At 44.3% G+C, this 21,431-nt stretch overlaps 2 protein-coding genes across 7 annotated transcripts in view; one reads left to right on the plus strand and one right to left on the minus strand.

The window, feature by feature from the left end:
• FAM168B (family with sequence similarity 168 member B) overlaps positions 1-7,713 on the minus strand; it is a 51,265-nt gene extending 43,552 nt beyond the window's left edge. For both annotated transcript variants that reach the window (XR_013358945.1, XM_077861210.1), the window contains exon 1: positions 7,560-7,713. The gene's annotated coding sequence lies outside the window, so the exon portion shown is untranslated. The remainder of the gene's footprint in view (positions 1-7,559) is intronic.
• A 12,677-nt stretch (positions 7,714-20,390) lies between these two features.
• PLEKHB2 (pleckstrin homology domain containing B2) overlaps positions 20,391-21,431 on the plus strand; it is a 49,759-nt gene continuing 48,718 nt past the window's right edge. For 2 of the 5 annotated variants that reach the window (XM_077861215.1, XM_077861213.1), the window contains exon 1: positions 20,391-20,529. Coding sequence is in view for 2 of the 5 variants with exons in the window: in XM_077861212.1 (XP_077717338.1) it covers positions 20,407-20,529 (123 nt within the window). In the remaining 3 variants the exon portion in view is untranslated. The remainder of the gene's footprint in view (positions 20,530-21,431) is intronic. The other 3 variants (XM_077861212.1, XM_077861211.1, XM_077861214.1) reach the window with 2 other exon arrangements.

The raw sequence follows: 21,431 nt of genomic DNA on the forward strand, positions 1-21,431 counted from the left end.
TTCCTCACCTAGTAAGTCACTCACTGACTTATGTGGTAGTAAGGATTAAGGGGATCTTAAGTTTAAAATAAAAACAGCAGGGTGCCTGGGTGGCTCAGTTGGTTGACTCAGGTCATGATCCCAGGGTGCTGGGATCAAGCCCGAGGCTGGGCTCCCTGCTCAGTGGGAAAGTCTGCCTCTCTCCCTCTCCATCTGCCTCTCCACTCACTCATGCTCTCTCACTCTCTTTCAAATAAATAAATAAATAAAATCTTAAAAAAAAAACAAAACAAAACAGCACAGGAAAGGGAGCTAGCTAACAGGCAACAAGTATTATGAGAACTCTGTACTTTCTGCTCAAATTTGCTATGAACCTAAAACTCCTTTAAAAAGTCTAGTTAAGGGATCCCTGGGTGGTGCAGCGGTTTGGCGCCTGCCTTTGGCCCAGGGCGCGATCCTGGAGACCCGGGATCGAGTCCCACATCGGGCTCCCGGTGCATGGAGCCTGCTTCTCCCTCTGCCTGTGTCTCTGCCTCTCTCTCTCTCTCTGTGTGACTATCATAAATAAATAAAAATTAAAAAAAAAAAAAAAGTCTAGTTAAGAAATCCCTGGGTGGCTCAGCAGTTTGGCACCTGCCTTCGGCCTAGGGTGTGATCCTGGAGTCCCGGGATCGAGTCCTACATCAGGCTACCTGCATGGGGCCTGCTTCTCCCTCTGCCTGTGTCTCTGCCTCTGTCTCTCATGAATAAATAAATAAAATCTTAAAAAAAGAAAATCTAGTTAAAAATATATAGGGGCACCTGGGTGGCTCAGGCCTTGATTTCACAATCATCAGTTTGAGCTCCACACTGGGCTCCACACACAGCATAAAATCTACTTTAAAATAATTAATTAAAAATAATAAAAAATAAATAAAAAATACACATATATACTAAATAGTGTCTGCCCCTACCACATCCCCAATCAGAAAGTAGCCCCATGCAGACAAGGAACAGAGAGTTGGTCCTATTTACTGCAGTTACCTCTAGCACCAGTATCTGAAACAATACAGGTGCAAGTACCTGCTGACTTTCTAAAAACATATGCACCTTCGAACATGATATAGGTATTAAATTCCAATACAAAGATATATTGTAAAAACTTACCACTTCTTAGCTTACCTGACTCATTTAAAATATTCACAATCAACAGCAACCCTCTCAGGTCCCCTCCCTCCCCAGGAACTTTATTCTATCACTTTACTATCACTCAATAAACCTTGCATTGCTGCCCACCATAAATAAATAAATAAATAAATAAATAAATAAATAAATAAATAAATAAATAAATGAAATTCACAATAAAAAATATACCCAGTCACATCCTTCATCTTTGTAACAAGGTCTAGTCTAAACTAGGAAAAAAATCAGGGATCCCTGGGTGGCGCAGCGGTTTAGCACCTGCCTTTGGCCCAGGGCGCGATCCTGGAGACCCAGGATCGAATCCCATGTCGGGCTCCCGGTGCATGGAGCCTGCTTCCCCCCTGCCTGTGTCTCTGCCTCTCTCTCTCTCTCTCTCTCTGTGACTATCATAAATAAATAAATAAATAAAATTTAAAAAAATTTAAAAAATAAACTAGGAAAAAATCGAGAACATCAGTGATTGGAATGTTCTTGCTAAATAACTGTCTAATTTTTTTTTTTTTAACTTCTAAGTCAAACTTACTGTGACATCCACAATTACGGCTAAAACATAAGTCTAGATCAATGCTGGCCAACAGTACTCTGCAGCAATGAAGATGCCCTGTGCCTTCTAATATGGCAGCCATTAGCTGAAAGTAACACCCAAATATGTGGCTAGTGCAGGATATGATTTTTCAATTTTATGGGACTGCAACTTATATTCATTTTCTTAATTTATGTATTTATTCAACTGATCTCTACACTCATTGTGGGGCTTGAACTCAAGACCCTGAAATCAAGAGTTGCAGGCTCCTCCAACTGAGCCTCAACTTAAATTTAAATAGTCATTGATGTCTAGGGGCTACAGTGGACAGCATGTGTTTACAACACAGATGAGAGAAAAGAAGAATAGGAAGAATATAAAGAAAGCAGGAGAATCGATTACGTATCTTACCACACAATTTAAGAATAAACAAACTGGGGGCACATGAGTGGTTCAGTTGGTTAAGTGTCTGACTTTTGATTTCAGCTCAGGTCTTGATCTCAGGGTCTTGAGTTCAAGCCCTGCCTTGGGTTCCACGCCCAGCGTGGAGCCTACTTAAAAATAAATAAATAAATAAAAATAAAAATAAAAATAAAATAAAATAATAAAATAAAATAAAAAAATAAACAAATTGGCAACCAAGCCCTATTATCCTGCATTTTTAACCCATTCTTGGTGGATCATCCACAGAAGAATTGTGGAAGGCCTTGTGAATTCCATCTATCTCCCTGCTTCAACTATGATCTGTTGAGAAAGTACATACTTCCTAAAATTGTTTCTCTATGCTGTGCAAGAATCTTATTCTCAGTTGAATTCAAGATAAGCAAAGCACTATGCAGAGTCCACAGAGAAAACAAAAAAAGCAAGTCACAATCCTGCTTCTGAGCAGGAATCTAGGAAAGTGCTTGCTATCCAATAAAACCTTCTGCAAAACTGAGAATGTATGGCTACTTTCCATGTAAAGCAGCCACTAATGGTTGGCTACTGAACACCTGCAGTGTGGCTAGCTAGCACAACTAAGGAACTGCATTTTAGCTTAACTTATCACAGTCACATGCAAGTAATGGCTATTGTATTAAGAGAACTCAGGTCTATAAGATAAAAGACATGAATAATGGTGATACAGGGCAAAGAGTATTAATATTAACAGTCACATTAAGTACCATAAAAGAATGAAGTGCTCTGAAGGTTGAGTGAAGAGAGCAAAATTCAACAGGCGAGGGGAAGAATGGCCAGGAACTTGATTACAGAGGTAGTATTTCCAATAAGCTCTGAACAAGTATCCCAAAAAGCCCACAGAAGTAAAAAAAAAAAAAAAAAAAAATGGAAGATGCATACATAGGAGTATTGGGCAATTGGGCTTGTAGGGAATCAGCAAAGATGACTATGGAAACACAAATTAGATTCTTAAAACCATCATGTAGAGACCCTTAAATGTGGTCGGCTGAGCAAATGTCATCTAACTCATAAAGAGCACAGCAGTTTAACACAAGAGTTACCAGAGGATCTGGTAATTCTACTCACTGGTAAATACCCAAGAGAAGTGAAAACATACATCCACACAAAAATCTGTACACAAATGTTTATTATTCATAATAGCCAAATATTGTAAACAATTCAAATGAAGCACTGAACACAAGGTTCTCCTGCCATAAAGATCTCACAGTGCAAACCAATAATACAATTTACTATAAGCTTGCCACTAAAAAGTATATAGAGCTGTATCTGAATTCTCAATACCATAAGTTACAAACTACCCAGAAGTTATATTCCTAAAAGCAAAGGTGAATGTTTCCTAAAGAGATAGAAAAATCTTAATTAAAAATTATACGCAAGAAACTATAATAAGATTGATAAAAGAAAATGTTGCGGTCAGTTCCCCTTCCTATTCAATAAAAGGGCTTAATATAAAGACAAACTATGTGAACTAATGTGTAAAACAAACAAACAAACAAAAACAAACAAAAAAAAACAAAACCCTTCTTAGGTCACTTGTTCAAATAATGAGATTCTCCCAAGACTCTGAGCCTCAAGGACAGGGAAAATACTTTGTTCAGCTCTTCTTCATGTATCTCACCAGTGCTTGGCATATAAGTAGCTTATGTATATCTTCTGAATGTTTTTGAATAGAAAAACTAAAAGGATATATAATTTTTCACAGGAATAAATATGAAGTTCAGGGGTGCCTGACTCCTGATCTCAGGGTAATTGAGTTCAAGCCCCATATTGGGTGTACAGTTCACTTAAAAAAAAGTTGAGACATTTATTTAAAATATAACTCAGGGCGGTGCCTGGGTGGCATCTCAGATGGTTAAGCATCTACCTTCAGCTCAGGTCAAGATCTCCAGGTCCTGAGATCAAGCCCTACACATTGTGCTCCCAGCTCAGTGGAAAATCTGCTTTTTACTCTCCCTCTGCCTCTCTCTCGCTTGTGCTGTCTCTCTCTCTCACAAATGAATAAAAAAGAAAGTATTTAAAATATAACTCAGAACAGTTGAAATACATCTGTTTCTTGATTAGTGGCTATAAAACCTGAACCAGTTGGCCAGTTTTAACATCACCAGAAGACAAACTCTTTATCATTATGTACATCCTTATATGATAGAATTACTCTGCATCACCTAAGGTGTACTGCTACAAGAACATTACAGTCTGAATCTAATGGATCTTTTACACCCAACTTCTAGTTTACAGAAAAAGAAATTGAAGGAATAAGATGAACACAATGAAGCAACCCAACAAATCCAAAAGGTAGGGCATCTTGGAGAACAAATAACCCCAGTTTCTTCAGTAAGTCAATGGTCTGAAAAATGGTGAGGATGGGGAGGCTGGAGAACAGTTCTAGATTAAAATAGATTTAGATGTAAAAACCACCAGGTAGATTTTGTTTGGATTTTTAGATTGAAAAACTAAAAAGATCTTAATGATTTGGGGACGCAACTGATTATGGGACTAAGTATTAAAAGGCATCAACTGTTAATTTTTTTAAGTGTGGTGATAACATTTTGGTTGTGTAAAGACACCATTTTTCAGAGGTACATGCTAAGGCATGGAAGATTAAGATTTTAAAAAATGACATGTCTTTAACAAAGTATTTTTACAAAAAAGGGAAATTACAGTAAAATGCTAATAATTGTTACACTGAAATGTTGGGATGTATATTGTATTGTTACACCTTTTAAGTTAGCATAACAACAACAACAAAAAAAAACCCAAGGAAAAACCCATCACCACCATTCTACCTGGGATCTTAGTGCCACTGGCTACCCAGAAACCACCAATTTCCCAAATCTGATTTAGTGTAGACAGACCAAGGACTCGGATTCCAACACTGGGTCCAGAGAGTACCACTTTTTTTTTTTTTTTTAAGTTTCCTATTTAGAATCATTCAACTGCCAGAATACCTACAAGTGGTTTGACACCTGCAGCAGAATAAACAACTCTCAGATTTCCCTTTAAAAAAGATGATAGCAAAAGTTTCTAAATTTGAAAATCCGGTAATAATTAGAAACATATTAACACCCATCACTGTACTACTTTCTCTAGTTTCAAAAAAGACCATGATCTAAACAAAGTTCCTATACACAATAATTATAAAACTCTAAAAGCGTTTTATATTAGTGTTTCATATCAACAAAACTAATTTCAAGAAGCTCAAATTTTATTTCTCTCAGAGACCTCACTATCCAAGATAAAATACCCCTTAGCACAAACACTGGAAATTCTCGGCAATGTCTGATATTATCAAGAAGACCAAATAAGGGAGAAAGTTCTCAACTCCCTCAAACTCGACCTTCACTACTTAGGTTTGCAATCTATTGGAAGAAATTCATGTACTTCTCACAGGACAGGACAGATCTCAGACATAGATGTAGAAATGGAACAGACATGAGAAAAGTAACTATGACTCTATTACACTGGTGTACAACTATTTTAAAAGTGTTTCAACCGGGTGCCTGGGTGGCTCAATAGGTTCAGGTCATGAGCCCCTGCTCAGCCAGGAGTCCGGAGTCCAGGAGTCAGCTTCTCCTTTTCCCTCTATACCACCCCTTTGTCATGCTCTCTCTCAAATAAATAAAATCTTCAGAGAGAAAAAAAAAAAGTGTTTTAATTGATCCAGGAAAAGAAATTGTTTAAGTGAGTCAAGTTTGATAGACAAAAATTTCCCTTTAAACTTCAGAACCTGTAGGGTGCCTTGATGGCTCAGTCGGTTAAGCCTCTGGAGCTTGATTTCAGGGTCATGGGTTCAAGCCCCATGCCGGAGCTTCAGCTCAGTATGAGCCTACTTAAAATTTGTTTTAAACTACAGAACCTAAAAAAGTTAAAATATGTTTCTGTGAAGTTAACGTTTCTTTTTTTTTTTTTTTTTCAATTCTAATCCTCTACCTCTGTGGCATTATAACACAGTCCTGATGTTCGAAAATTCAAATAATTTTGGCATGACAATTCTAACCATAACACGGAAAAAAGCTGAAAAGCAGATGTAGAACAAAATAACAACTCAATATCCTAATATATATGAGGACCCGATAAATGGGCAGGGGCAACAGCAGTATACGGTGATTCCTCCAGAGTTGCAACCACTTTCCTCACACACACAACTCAATCTTCCCACTATTTCCAGGGGCAGGAGCCAGGAAGAGGGGATGCTACCTGCTCAGCATTTCTAGCGACTGCTGCACAAGAACACCCAGCAGAACGCACAGGCACCAGCTGTCTCCAACTTAGAAGGCCTGTGGAAGCCTCTATCAAGCCTCAGCTTCCATTTAGTCACAAACACAACTAAACATAAATAACAGGCATGCACTCCCACCAAAGCCAGCCAGCTTCATAAAACTGAAGGGAACCAAAAAAAGCTTCACAATGTGGACACACTAGCTTCGACAGTAGGGGAAAAAAGCCTTAGGTTGTCAAATTGGCCGTCAAAGCAAAAATTGCCCACTGCTTCTTTACTTACCAAAGTTGCAAAATGCGTCCCTAGGATTGTCCACAGCAAAAACTCTTAAACTTCTCCATGTAATATTTCAGAAAATCTTAAACTGCACAAGGATGACTTGAGAGTTTAAGCTGTGGCAACAAGATAAATCTTCCCACTTAAAATTTTTTCCTGTCGCTATAAACATTCCAAAACACCTTTACGCAGGACTTTAATGAAACATGGACTCACACAATCCAGTAGACGCAAACTTACATGTACTATAAAAGAAAAATACCCTGCTTGTTGACAGGCTGCAAAGGCACACCTCTTTTTCAAAGTTAACTCGCATTGGGCCACGAAACGTCTTTTCTTAAGAAATCATTCAAAGCCTTTCAAGCTGGAGTGTGAGTGAGCACCGTGGCTTCTGCCAGGCAAAGAGAATAATTCCCACTTTATGGGCAGTCACACTGGAAGCGATCACAAGCACAAGAATTCTCGATCTAAGTTACAGAAACAGCAGCCTGCCCTGGCCGGTCTTCTTCCAGGCGGGTCCTCAGTAAGGCCCGGGGACCGTCCCCGAGCGCTGACTGCGCCCCCCCGGCCCCCCGGCTGCAGCCCCCGCCGCCGCCGCCCCCCGCCGCCGCCCACACGGCACCTGCCCGCCTCGGCCCCACCTCTCTCCGGCCCCCGCCGCCCCGCCCGCCCCTCAGGGCAAAGCGCAGCCCGGGTGGTCCGTGGCCGCCAGCAGGCGGTGCCCGCCCGGGCGACCAGCGACCCCGAGCCGCGGGCCCGACCTTGGCGCCGCCCCAGCCCGGCCGCACAAAGCGCCGCACTTCCGGCCGGGCCCCGCCGCGGCCCGCGCCCGCCCGCCAGCCCGCCCCGGGGCACAGAGGGCGCCGCGTCCCCCCGGCCCGCCCGGCCCGGCCCGCCCCCGCCGGGGCGCCCGCCCGCACTCACCGCGCCGCGGCGGGGGCGGCGGCCTGGACCTCGGCGACCAGCGCACGCCGGCCCGGGGAGGGCTCGGCGGTGGGCTCAGCCACGGGCGAGCGCCGCGGACGCCTGCTGCGAGGGAAGGGCGGAGGCGCGCTGTCCCCCGCCGCCGCCCCCCGGCCCGCGCTCCCCGCCGCTCGGCTCCGCTCCGCCCGGCCCGCCTCTCCGCAGCCCGCGCTGCCGCCGACGCTGCGCAGCCACCGAGCCGCCGACCTCACTTCCGCCCGGCGCGCGCCGCGGCGAGGGCGCGCAGGGCACGTGACCGGACGGCGCGGTGCGGGGGGGCGGCGTGCGCGCTCCCGCCGGCGCGGGGAAGGCCCCGGATGGAGGGGCGGCGGGGGCGGCGGGGGCGGCGGGGGCGGCGGGGGCGGCGGGACCTGGGGCTCCGCGTGCCGGGGGCTTGGGGCCCGGTGGACCCAGCGCGAGCGGCGGCCTCGCGGAGGCTGGAGCCGACCCGCCGGAGGAGGACCGTGTGGCCTGCGTGTCCGCACGCCGCGTCCGCCCGCCTACGGCAACGCGAGAAGAACACGGGGACCGTAGGGCCGTACTGGTCTTCGACTTCGTGTTTTCAAAACGGCCGCCGCAGCGCAGAAGCTCGTGGTGCTGTGTGACCCGGCCCAGGCCGTGAGGCCCCCTGGAGACACCCGGGGCGACGACGGCGCCTCCAGGACCGGGCCGGCGCGGAGCCCCGGGGCCGCAGCGCCGCGCCCGCCACCCCCCGCCACCCCCGACGACACCAGCGCGACACCGCGGAGCCGCGCGGCGAGCGGCACCGACTCTGAGCTCGCCCCGCCCGTCGCCGCGTTGCGCATCCGTCGGGCCGTCCTCCTGCGCAGGAGGGAACTAAGACACAAAGACGCCGACGAGCTTTCAAGGAAACGTTACTAGGAGGCCCCAGGATTCCAACCCCGACCTCTGGCTCCCAGACTGTGTGCTCTAAAGGGGGAGCTCCGCAGGCTGGTTTCCCCAGAACAGTTCTGGCTGCTGGTGCGATCAGTCCTCTGCCCGAGCTAGGAGTCCGGGAGCCTGCCTTGAAGACACGGGCCGGAGTCCCAGGCTGCGGGCTGGGCTGGGCCCTCTGGCAGGGCCGCGGAAGGCAGCGCAAGCCTGTGGGCGTGTGCTCGGCGGAAAGAGTACGGGGGGGGGGGGGGGGTTACCGGGGCGGCGATGCAGAGGACCACCTGATATGGAGGGAGACTGAGTATACAGAATTCCTCAAGACTCTTTACCTGGTACATCTGTAAGAATTCAGTGTGGGTTAAAATAGTTGCAAACGACATGATTTCTGGCAGTCTGTAAATGTCAACAGTTTTTTTTTAGATTTGTTTGGGGTGGGCCCGAGCAGGAGAGGAAGAGAGAGCCTCAAGCACGCTCTCTGCTGAGGTGGGCCGGGTCCAGAACCCCCAGATCATGACCTGAGCTGAAATCAAGAGTTGGCTGCCTAAAGATGGGGCCACCCAGGTGCCTCTGAGGATTTTTTAGTAATCTCTACACCCAAAGTGGGGCTGAAATTACAACCCCGAGATCAAGAGCCACAGGCTCCAGTAACTGAGCCAGTGAGGGTGCTCAATGTTAACAGTTTTAGATAAAATGTCATTCTCTAAAACGTCCACTAGAATATAAACACTCTGCCAATTCAATGCCCATCTCTTTCCATTTTAATTTTTACATGAGTAAGGTCTATAACAAAAAAAATGTAATTATTCCGTTTTCTCCTTGACTGCTTCAATTTCACTGCCCCGCAGAATTTCACTTGTGTGTTGATTACCCTTTTTTTTAAAAAAAAGTATGTATATCTGTCAGGATAGCTAGGAAATACTCCAGTAACAACAAACCCAAAATCTTAGTGTCTTCACACAACAGAACTTTATTTCTTACTTATGAATCAGGTCAAAAGCAGGTGGGATCATCTGAAAAACAATAGGAGAATTCAGCAACAATAAGAGAATCCAGCAACAGTAATCAAAATGAAAAAAATGTATGTAGCTACCATGCATCTACATAACAAACAATTGGAAGATACAATGAAATCATATAAAAGATAAATATTATACAAAGAATATATAAATATAATAATTCCTACCAATAAACTTTTATGAGAATTGAAGATCTGTGTATTAAACTTTAATCCCTGAATGGCACAAAAGAACACCTAAGCACATGGAGAAAATACACATACTCTTAGATGAGAAGGTTTAACATCAAAAAGGTATCAATGCAAAAAAAAAAAAAAAGATATCAATGCTCCCTAAATTTATTTTTTTTTAATTTTTATTTATTTATGATAGTTACAGAGAGAGAGAGAGAGAGGCAGAGACACAGGCAGAGGGAGAAGCAGGCTCCATGCGCCGGGAGCCCGATGTGGGATTCGATCCCGGGTCTCCAGGATCGCGCCCTGGGCCAAAGGCAGGCGCCAAACCGCTGCGCCACCCAGGGATCCCCCTAAATTAATTTATAAATGTAAATAAAATTCCTATAAACGCCAGTAATTATTTTTAACTAAATGAAGTAATTCTAATTTACATTTAGGAAAAAAAAAGAATAATCAAAAGAAAGAACCTGCCAGGAAAGCTTTGAAAATAAAGAGTAATATGATGGTGGTTGGCTACTAGATTAGAAAATGTATTTAAAAGCCTCAATAGGGGGCAGCCCTGGTCGCCTAGGGGTTTAGCGCCGCCTCCAGCCCAGGGGGTGATCCCAGAGACCTGGAATCAAATCCCATGTCGGGCTCCTTGCATGGGGCCTGCCTCCCCACCCCCCACTCTCTCTCTTTCATAAATAAAATCTTTTTTAAAAAGCCTCAACGGGACGCCTGGGGTGGCTCAGTCAGTTTAGCATCTGCCCCTTGAGATCAGGTCCTGGTCCCTGGGTGCTGGGATTGAGCCCTGAGTTCTCCCTGCTCAGAGGGGAGTCCGCTTCTCCATCTCCCTCTGCCCCTTCCCCTCTGCTCCTGTGCTCTTCACTCTAGCTTTATCTCTCCCTCCCAAATAAATGGATACATACACTCTTTTAAAAAGTAAAAATAAATAAAAGACTCAATGAAGGGCACCTGGCTGCCCTTCAATCACTAAAACACTTGACTCTTGATCTTGGGGTCACAAGTTTGAGCCTCACATTGGGTGCAGAGATTACTCTAAAAATGTTTTTTAAACCTCCAAAAGGAGCACCTGGGTGGCTCAATTGGTTAAGCATCTGCCTTTGGTTCAGATCATGATCCTGGTGTCCTGGGATCAAGCCCCACCTCAGGCTCCCTACTCAGCAGGAAGTCTGCTTCTCCCTCTGCCCTGCTCATGTGCCTTTTCTTTTCTCTTTTCTTTTTTTCTTTTCTTTTCTTTTTTTCTTTTCCTTTCCTTTCCTTTCCTTTCCTTTCCTTTTCTTTCTCTCTCTCAAATATATAAAATCTTTAAAAAATAATAAAGCCTCAATAAATCAATGTGTCACTGATGCATGAATAGACAGATCAATGATACGTAACAGAAAATCAAAAAATATACCCAAATAATTTTAGGAAATCACCAGGGATAAAGATAGATTATTCAATAAATGGTATTGAGACAAAAATACAGCCATCCAAAATAAATAAAATAAAATTGGGTCCATACCTTACACCATACCAAAGTGAAACTCAAATCAAAAAAGATATGAATGGGGATCCCTGGGTGGCGCAGCGGTTTGGCGCCTGCCTTTGGCCCAGGGCGCGATCCCGGAGACCTGGGATCGAATCCCACGTCGGGTTCCTGGTGCATGGAGCCTGCTTCTCCCTCTGCCTGTGTCTCTGCCTCTCTCTCTCTGTGTCTATCATGAATAAATAAATAAAATATTTAAAAAAAAAAGATATGAATGTGTAACAGTGGAATCATAAAAGGACAAGAAGAAAACGTGGGAAAAAATCCTTTTTAACCTTGGAGTAAAGAAGGCTTTTCAAACTCCTGCTCAAAATCCAGAAGCCATGACTATGAAAAGCATTGGTTTGGCAAAAAACATCATGAATGTAGTCAAAAGACAGATGATTAACAAGGAATAAATAGTTCCAACATGTGATAGACAAAGAGCTAATCTCCATTGCATAAAGGAATTTCAGAAGTTAGTAAGAAGTCCTACAAGCCAATAAAAAACAAAAAGGACAGTTCACAGGAAAGAAAGTACATGGCTCTTAATCATATGAAAAAAAAGTCCAATGTTAGTCATTAAGAGAAACATGCAAGCTAAAACTCTTTGAGATAGCATTTTCCCTCTATTTGATTGGCAAATATCCAAAAAAAAAAAAAATGATAGTACACTCTACTGATGTGGCTGTGGGGAAGTAGGCACATTGCTGGTCTGCAAAAGGGACTGGTGATGTACGATTACAAGTACACACAAAACATTTCACCCAACAATTTCACTTCTGGTAATTTGTCTACAGAGATGCTCTGTAGTGTGTAAAATGAAATAGGTGCAAGCTTATTCATTGCAGCATTGTTGAGAGTAGCAAAATATTAGAAACAGCCCTGCTATCTATTAATAGGGGACTGGTTGACTGGTTCTATCCATACAATAAATTACTCTACAATTCAAAATACAAATGAGCAACCTTTCGATATATTGAAATGGAAATATCATCTAGGTAGACTGTTAAATGAACAAAGCAAAGGATAGAACTGTTTTTATAGGTTGAATTATGTTCCCTTACCATATGTAAAAGCTCTAACCCCCTGTGCCTCTCAGGTAACTATATTTACGGATAGGGCCTTTAAAGAAGTACTTAGGTTAAAATGAGGTCAGTGGGGTGGGCCTAACCCAATCTGATATCTTTATAAGAAGAGATGAGGACACAGACAACATAGATGACAGGACGGCCATGTGAGGACACAGTGAGAAAGTGGTCATCTATAAACCGTGGAGAAAGACCCCAGGAGAATCCAACCCTGCTGGCGCCATAATCCTGGACTTCCAGCCTCCATAACTGGGAGAACATAAATTTTCATCGTCTAAGCTGTCTTGACTGTGATATTTTTATGGCAGTCCTAGTCCACTAATACCACTGTGTTAAAGAACATCGTGTAAAAAAGGGAAATGAAATATATATTAGTATTTACTTGTGTATAAAAACAGAAATAATTTCTGGAGCACCTGGGTGGTGCAGTTGGTTAAGCATCTGACTCTTGGTTTTGGTTAAGGTCATGATCTCAGGGTCCTGGGATCAAGACCTTCGTCAGGCTCCAAGCATGGAGTCTGCTTGAAATTCTCTCTCCCTTTCCCTCTGCTCTTCCCACTTGTGCTCTCTCTCTCTGTAAAAATAAATATAATCTTTAATTTCTAAAATCCAAGAGACTGGGTGCATATGTGGCTTAGTTGGTTAAGCGACTGCCTTCAGCTCAGATCATGATCTCAGGGTCCTAGGATGGAGCCCTGCATTGGGCTTCCTGCTCATTGAGGAGTCTGCTTCTTCCTCTGCCCCTCTCCTCTACTGATGTGCACACACATGCACTCTCTCTCAAACAAATAAAATCTTAAAAATAAAATAAAAATAAAATAAAATCCAAGAATGATACCTGTCATGAGGCCAGGGACAGAGTTGACCCTGAGCAAATGGAGGAGGGAGGGAGAAGAATAATTTTCAAGGTTTGTTTCTCTCTCGAAATATATGAATGTATTACATTTTCTAAAATTGAATTATAAATAAATAAAATCTAATATGTTTTAAAGGAGCGTAAAATGGTATAATCATTTTGGGAAAAGATCTGGCTGTTTCTTTAAAAACTACACACACCTATCCAACACCTAATACATGGTAGGTATCTGCCAAAGAGAGATGAAAACATACATCCATTCAAAGGAATTGTACAAACATTTTCATAGCAGTTTTGTTGATAATGGCCCCAAATTGAAAAAAGTATACACATCTATCACCAGGAGGATAGCTGAACAAGCTCAGTAGGGTGACTGGGGTCTGCTTACAATAACCTGTACTAGCTCCTAAAAGCCAAAGGATACATTTTCAAGAATTTGGAAAGACATTTGGCAAGCACAGCCATTGTTAATTATAGAAATTTGATGTTAAAAACAAAAGAAATAAATATTCAAAAACATCCTTTCCTAATTCTTGGGTTTTATTGTTGCCTGTTCTGTGAGGCTCTTTGCAGCTATTGGACCTGTCTGGTGGAAATGCTCTATAACACTAGGCTACAGGGCTTCCTTTCTTGCCTCTCCTCTATGAGGTCACACTGTAGCCTGAAATCAACAGTGGTAGGAATACCTACACATGCAATTTGTCCAGTGATATTAATCAGGACTTAATTTATTGTTTGCTAATGTTCTGGGCTTAAGAAGATAATGGAGAAAATATTAATAATGTAGATTAAACATAAAAGGGTGTGATGTCTGTAACTGTCACATTATGAATATCACAGAAAATTTAGGACATATTCTTCTAATATCCAAAGATTATTATCTTACACAGCAAAGAAGTGTCTCATGTCACTGACAAGCAACTGAAGTTCCAACGAGCTTATTTCATTTAAATCTTACTGGTTAACACAAAGGGAATTATCAACCTGGGGTACTATGCGGCATGGTAATAGCAAATTGTTTGAAGCCATTAAGTTTGGGGGTGAATTGGTATGCAGCAGTAAGTAATCAGAGAAACCCTTTCTCTTAAACTACAGTCCCAGGTCATGAAATCAATCTGATGATTTATTGTGTGCATTTTAAAAAGTGAGCTGAATGGAATGAGCACTGGGTGTTATACTATATGTTGGGAAATCGAACTTCAAGAAAAATAAATAAATAAAAATAAAAAGTGAACTGAACTAGAAATAAGAAAATAGAGTGCTAGCACAAAAGTATGGTTAAATATTGTTTTGTAAAACTCTGTATATATGTTTTTACATATATTATATACTGATCACTGAAAAACTATTTCATTTGTTTTAATTTGCATTTGTTAGAGTACAGGCAAGATTCATTTAAAAATGTTTGTTGCGGGATCCCCGGGTGGCACAGCGGTTTGGCGCCTGCCTTTGGCCCAGGGCACGATCCTGGAGACCCGGGATCGAATCCCACATCAGGCTCCCGGTGCATGGAGCCTGCTTCTCCCTCTGCCTGTGTCTCTGCCTCTCTCTCTCTCTCTGTGACTATCATAAAATAAAATAAATTAAAAAAAATTAAATTAAAATGTTTGTTGCAGGGGCACCTGGATATGTCAGTTGGTTAAATACCCAACTCTTGATTTCTGCTCAGGTCATGATCTCAGGGTCATGGGATCAAGCTTTGTGTCTATGTGTCTATGTCAGGCTCTACCCCTGGATGTGGAGCCTGCTTAAAATTCTCTGTTTCTCTCCCCCCTCTGCATTCTCATTTTCTCTCTCTCTCTAAAAAAAAAGAAAAACATGTTTGTTGCATTTGCTTTTTCTCTTATGTGAATGACTTACTCATATATATTTCTGCCTGTTTTTGTACTGGAGTTGTCTTAGTGTTTTTCTTATTAATCTATTTGGGTTCCTTCTACATAAAAATTGAGGGGTTAATAGGAAAGCAGTATTGTTTTCTCTTCATGATTTAGCTGGATGCAAAGTTTTTGAAAGGGCAGATTTTTTGGTATGGTTTGGTTCAGCACATAGGATTGAACATAGGGATCTACTTCCCTCCTCTTCCAAACCCTATTTAGTTAAAAGAAAAAATATTTTTATTATTTTTTTTTTATGTAGGCTCCACTCCATGCCCAGCATAGAGCCCAATGTGGAGTCCCAAACTCATGACCCGAAGATCAACACCTGAGGTGAGATCAAGAGTCAGATGCTCAACCGACTGAGCCACCTAGGCACCCCCCAAAAAAAGTATTTTTCAAAGAATCAATTCTGAATAGTCCTGGAAAACAAGTTAAGGGTATTATCATTAACCAGACATTAAGAGACAGTTGAGCATGATAGAAAGCATTTGGGGTTGGAGGCTTCTGACTCAAGATGGCAGACCAAACACACTTTGGCCTTCTATTCTCCCCTTAGACCTTTATGAAATAGATAGTAGGTATTTAAACATAATAAGCAACACAGCAAACTAAAGCAGTAGTAGAAGTCATAGTGGGTAGGGGGAGGAGAGGGCCTCACCTTCATGTGGATGGTTTAAAGAAGCAGAGCAGGAGAGGGGAAGGGTGGTGAGAAATACACCTGTAAACAGAGACAGTAATAGTAAGGCTGCCTGTGCCACAGCTGTGCCCTGTCTCTTTTCCCCATTCTTGTATGCATGGACAGTTTCATGTCTATAGTGGGCAAAAACACAAGTGCTCTCCTCAAAAGAAATGGGCTCAACTACCTGAATAAAACTAATGCTTTTCAGTAGATGTTGAGAGCAAAATAAAGTCAAATTTAAACACTCAAGAACTCATTAAAGAAAGTTTCAGAATTTCCTTCTAGGAAGAGCAAAAGTACAGCAAGCTGAGTAGAAAGGCTTCCTAGTCCTGGACTAGACTTGGCTTTGGCTTGACCAAAGAGCCAAGTCTGTTTCTTACTAGGATTCTGGTTCCAAATGATGTCGGGTGTGGCATGGAAAGACATGATATATTATTTCATGTTCTATTAATTTTTTAAGATTTATTTATTTTAAATGATTTATTAAAAGATTTATTTATTTATCTAAGAGAGAGAGTGGAAGCATGGGAGAGGCAGAGGGAGAGGGAGAAGCATGCTCCTGGCTGAGTAGGAAGCTGAATGTGGATGGAGGTTAGATTCCAGGACTCTGGGATCACAACCTGATCTGAATGCAGATGCTCAACTGCCTGAACCACCCAGGTGCCCCTATTTATTTATTTTAGTAATCTCCACCCCCAACACGAGGCTTGAACTCACAACCAAGAGATCAACAGTCACATGCTCTACCAACTGAGCTAGCCAGACACCCAGATGTACTATTCAGATTTCCTTTTTTAACCACAAAAAACTTACACTTTCTTTTTTCAATTTCAGTACTAGTAATTGGGGCAAAAAAGGGAGTGGGGCTAATCAACACATAATTTGGCTTGAACATGTTGAACCACACATTCTATGGAGCCATGGAACCAGGCAACTGAGGACTGCAGAGTCCCAGTGTAGCTCCTTGAAGCCTTGTTTCAATTCTAGACCAGAGGCTACATATTCAGTATTGGCAGATGTGGGGCTGGAATTTAGGTGTTCTTACCTGCAGTTGGTCTTCTTCCTCCTGCACTTTTCTTGTCAGCAAACTTGGTCAGAAAGCCAATTTTACTGGGCACTGTTCCTTGTGAGAGAGCTCTGCAACCATCCTGGGAAATGTAGCACTAGGCCCAGTGGCAGCAAGCTGGCTGTGCTGGGCTCAGAAGGACTTAGGTGGGGCACCTGGGTGGCTCAGTGGTTGAGCCTTTGGCTCAGATTGTGATCCTGGATTCCTGGGATTGAGTCCTACTTCTCCCTCTGCCTATGTCTCTGCCTCTCTCTGTATTTCTCATGAATAACTAAGTTAAATCTTAATACACACACACACACACACACACACACACACACACACACACAATGACTTAGGTGATTTGGGAGCATGTCAGAACACTCCAGAGGAGACTTTGGTTTACTTCCTGCTTCCACTTATGGAATCCCAGGAGTCCGGAATGTTTAGGATCTGAATGTTGCTGTTCTTCGTATCAGCCGTCACTGGTGATAGTGCACTATGATTTTCAATTCATATTTATTGAATAGTATTTGTAGCTATGCACAAGTCATAGTGTTGGTGAGTGCTTATGAACTTTGCCAATTATGGTGAAATACTGTATTAATAGCCTAAGAGAACTACTTTGACCTGAATTTGGGTTAAAGAGATTAAAGAATTAAAGAAAAAAGAAAGAAAAGAAAGTTAATTTTACTAAACCAGGAAACTTACTAGGAGACATTTCCTGCTCTAACTCCTGGAACATCTGCATAAACCAAACTGGGTTCAAATATTACTTTTTTCTGGGGCACCTGGGTGGCTCACTTGGTTAAGTGGCTACCTCTTGAACTCAGCTCAGGCCTTGATCTAAGGGTTGTGAGCTTAAAGATAGATAGATATAGGGCAGCCCGGGTGGCTCAGCGGTTTAGTGCCGCCTTCAGCCCAGGGTGTGATCCTGGGATTGAGTCCCAAGTCGGACTCCCTTCATGGAGCCTGCTTCTTCCTCTGCCTGTGTCTCTGCCTCTCTCTCTCTCTCTCTATCCCTCATGAATAAATAAATATTTTAAAAATATAGATATGTATAGATATAGATAGATATATCTAGATATAGATATATATAATTTTTTCCTATTGTCTAAGTGATTTTAAAGTTAAGTGATTAATTGAAGAAAATTTGGAAAATACAGAAAAATATGAAGAAGAAATAAGTCATCCATAGCCCCATCACTCAAAGACAATGTTTGTGTATGTTTGGACACTCCAAATCCAAGCCTTCAAAGATACCTAAAACTAACACAGAATATAGGGCTAGCTTTACCACTTACTGAAAGAGGTCAGGAACTTCAGTGATGTCAGGCAATTTGCTCAAGCTCATGCTTGGGTGGTGGGACCAGGAAGAATTCTAGATGATTCCAATCTTTGAACTGTTTGTTGACTAAGTCACACTATTTTGCAAAAGATTAGATTGGAAGGCATCACAGGATTCCCCACCCTGTATTACTTTTCAGAGAGGAGCTGGGTTAAGACGTGAACTTTTGCCATCAGAGTCTGGAGTTTTGAAGACCATTAACTACTGGCCTTTCCTATAGATTTTTTTAAAGTGTGTGTATGTGTGCGCGTGTAGAGAGAGAGTGCAAAAAAGTTTACATGCAGATGTTAAAAATGAGAAAGCAGTCCCAAAATGGAGATACTTTTGCTAAATTCCACACTAGCAAACCAAGATTTAATACCTAACCTAATTGTAGTTTCAATCTCCCAGGAATAATCTTTAACCAGACAACATGGAATTACCTGGTAAACATAGTGAGATAATCCTCTTGATAGACCTTTACTGATCTCCTTAGGCAGACAACCTTGCCTGAAACAGTGCATTCTTTGCTAATAATTTTCTTTTCCTATCCTTTTTTTCACCTTGAAAAACCTTTCCTTTTCTACAGCTCACTGGAGCTCCTTTCTATTTGATGGATGTGATGCTGCCTGATTTGTGAATCATTGAATAAAATCAATTAATCTCTCAATTTATTCAGTTAAATGTTTGCTATTCACCACAGAGAAGAAAACAAACCTGAACTGTACAGCTTGATAAATGTTTAAAAAATTCACCTTTTAGGAATAGGGTTGTGAGAAGTTCCCTCAGGCTACTTCCCATAAAGGGTACCTACCCTGATCCTAGAGGCCCCACAGGGTCTTAAGAGCATCTTAAACGTTTAGCAGTAAAGATAACTAACGTTTCTACTTTTTCCCTCCAAAAAAAGGAATTTTTTTTTTAAATAAACTTTTAAATAGTCTTTTAAATTTTTTTAAAATTTAAATAAACTTTTTATACTGGAATAATTTTATTTTAATATTTTAAATATTTTATTTATTTGAGAGAGAAAGAGAGTGAGTACAAGCAGGGGGAGCTGCAGAAGGAGAGGGAGAAGCAGGCTTCTGCTGAGCAGGGAGCCTGACACAGGGCTGCATCCCAAGACCTGGGATCATGACCTGGGCCAAAGGCAGATGTTTAACTGACTGAGCAATCCAGGTGCCCCTATTTTTTTTTTTTCTTAAAGATTTTATTTATTTATTCATGACAGACAGAGAGAGAGAGAGAGACACAGGCAGAGGAGAGAAGCAGGCTCCATGCAGGGAGCCCGAGTTGGGACTCGATTCCGGGTCTCCAGGATCACATCCCAGGCCGAAGGCAGCGCGAAACCGCTGGGCCACGGGGCTGCCCAGGTGCCCCTATTTTGGAATAATTTTAAATTTGCAGGAAAGTTAGTATGCTCTTCACTCAGTTTCCCCTAACAATGTTTACATCTTACACAATCACGGTACAATTATCAAAACTAAAAATTACAAGTAATTATGATTAATTAAAATGAAGACTTTATTTGGAATTTACCAATGTTTTCACTAACATCCTTTTTCTGTTTCGGGATTCCACCCAGGATTCCGCATTGCATCCCACATTGACAGCTTTTCAGTGTTCCCTTGTTTTTCATGACTTTGATGGTTTTGCGGAGTAATGATGAGCTATTTTGTGGAATATCCCTCAACTAGGATTTGTCTACTTTTTTTCTCATGGTTAGACTGGCAGTATACTATTTTTGGAAGGAAGACCATAGGAAAAGTGACATTTCATCACATCATATCAACATGACTTCACCAGGCCGATGTCAACCTCATCACGTTTGGATGCCGTTTGTCAGATTTCTCCACTGGAGTCATTCCCCTCTCACACTACTCTTTGGGAGGAAGTAATTATGCAAATTTAGGGGTGGGTCGCTGGAGATTAATAGCCCCTCTGGATGGGGTATGATCTATTAGAATTCTTCTATGGAGAAGACTTCTGTTTTCTCCCCATTACCTTACTTACACGTGGATGGATCCTTACATACTTGTTTTACATCTAAGCTGTGACCTAGTACCACAGACTTCGTTTTGGTGCTGACTTCCCTAGCGAAGTCGGTCCCGGCGTCCTCCCACACGCCTCCGAGATCAGAGCAGTTTTCGTGCCTCCCTCACTTCCGGCTCCCCCCCACCCCCCCTTGCCCCTCCACTCTCTCCCCTCCCCACCCCTCCTCCACCCTCTCCCCTCCCCACCCCTCCTCCACCCTCTCCCCTCCCTCCGCCGCCACCCAGGCTCCGCCGCGGCCCCGGCCCCGCCCCCACCCCGGGCCCGCCCCTCGGGGCAGGGCGCATGCGCGCGGAGAAGGGCGACGTCGGGCGGCGGCCAGGAAGCAGGCGCGAGGCGGTCGGAGCGGCCCCCGCGCGGCGTCCTGCGCTCCCCAGCGCCTGCGTGGGTGCCCGCTGCGGTCCGCAGGTAAACGTGTCGGCCCCGCGGGGGCGCCCCAGGCTTCCCTCTGCTCCCCATCCCCGAGTTGGCTCCTCTAGAGCCTCCCCTGGAGCTGCCCGGCCCGGACCCCTCTGGCAGGGCCCCTCCAGACCCGCCCCCGCCCGCGGTACTCCAGTCCTCCCGCCCCCGGCAGCACCCTCAGGGCCCGCCCCGCCCTCCCCGCGGGGATCCCCGCCCCCTCCAGCGCCGCCAACCCAGCGCCCTCCTGAGGCGACCCCCGCCACCTCGCCTCCCTTCCCGGCGTGGGCCGCCCAGGAGCCCCGGGTAGGGCAGTCCAGCTTCGCGCGGCCTCCGCCTCCCCGGGCCTGGCCCTCCAGAGCCTGCTCTAGGGCCGCGGATTCCTCGGCTGCGGCCGGGCCCAGACCCGCCCAGCGACGGGCCGCTCCAGAGGGGACGGTCCTCGGCCCTCGCCGCCCCCCTCCCTGGAGCCGCGCCGGACTCCTCCCGGCTCGGGTTCCCTCTCGGCTTTCTGGGGCCGGCGCCTCTGGAGCCTTCCCGAGAGCTGCGCAGCCGCGCCCGAGCTCTCCTGCTGCCGCCCCCGCTCCCCGCAGGTGCGGCTCCTCCCCCCCCCCCCCCCGCAGGTGCGGCTCCCCGCAGCTCCTCCCCGCAGGTGCGGCTCCTCCCCCCCCTGCAGGTGCGGCTCCCCGCAGCTCCTCCCCGCCACTTCTCTGCGGGCACCGCGCTCCACGCCCGCACCGAGAACGCCCTCTCCTTCAGGAACCCGGACCGCCGTTGAAACGGTGCACTGGCGGGTTTTACCTACTCCTGGCTTTGCAGCGAGTGGGTAGTCTTAGGGCTGTGGTATTACGTTATCTCTTCCCCATTTGAACCTTTCACTCAGCCAGATCGGGAACTCCGGAGCTCGGGGT

The sequence above is a fragment of the Canis aureus genome, chromosome 20, assembly GCF_053574225.1.
Source record: "Canis aureus isolate CA01 chromosome 20, VMU_Caureus_v.1.0, whole genome shotgun sequence".
In the NCBI taxonomy this organism is placed as follows: Eukaryota; Metazoa; Chordata; class Mammalia; order Carnivora; family Canidae; genus Canis; species Canis aureus.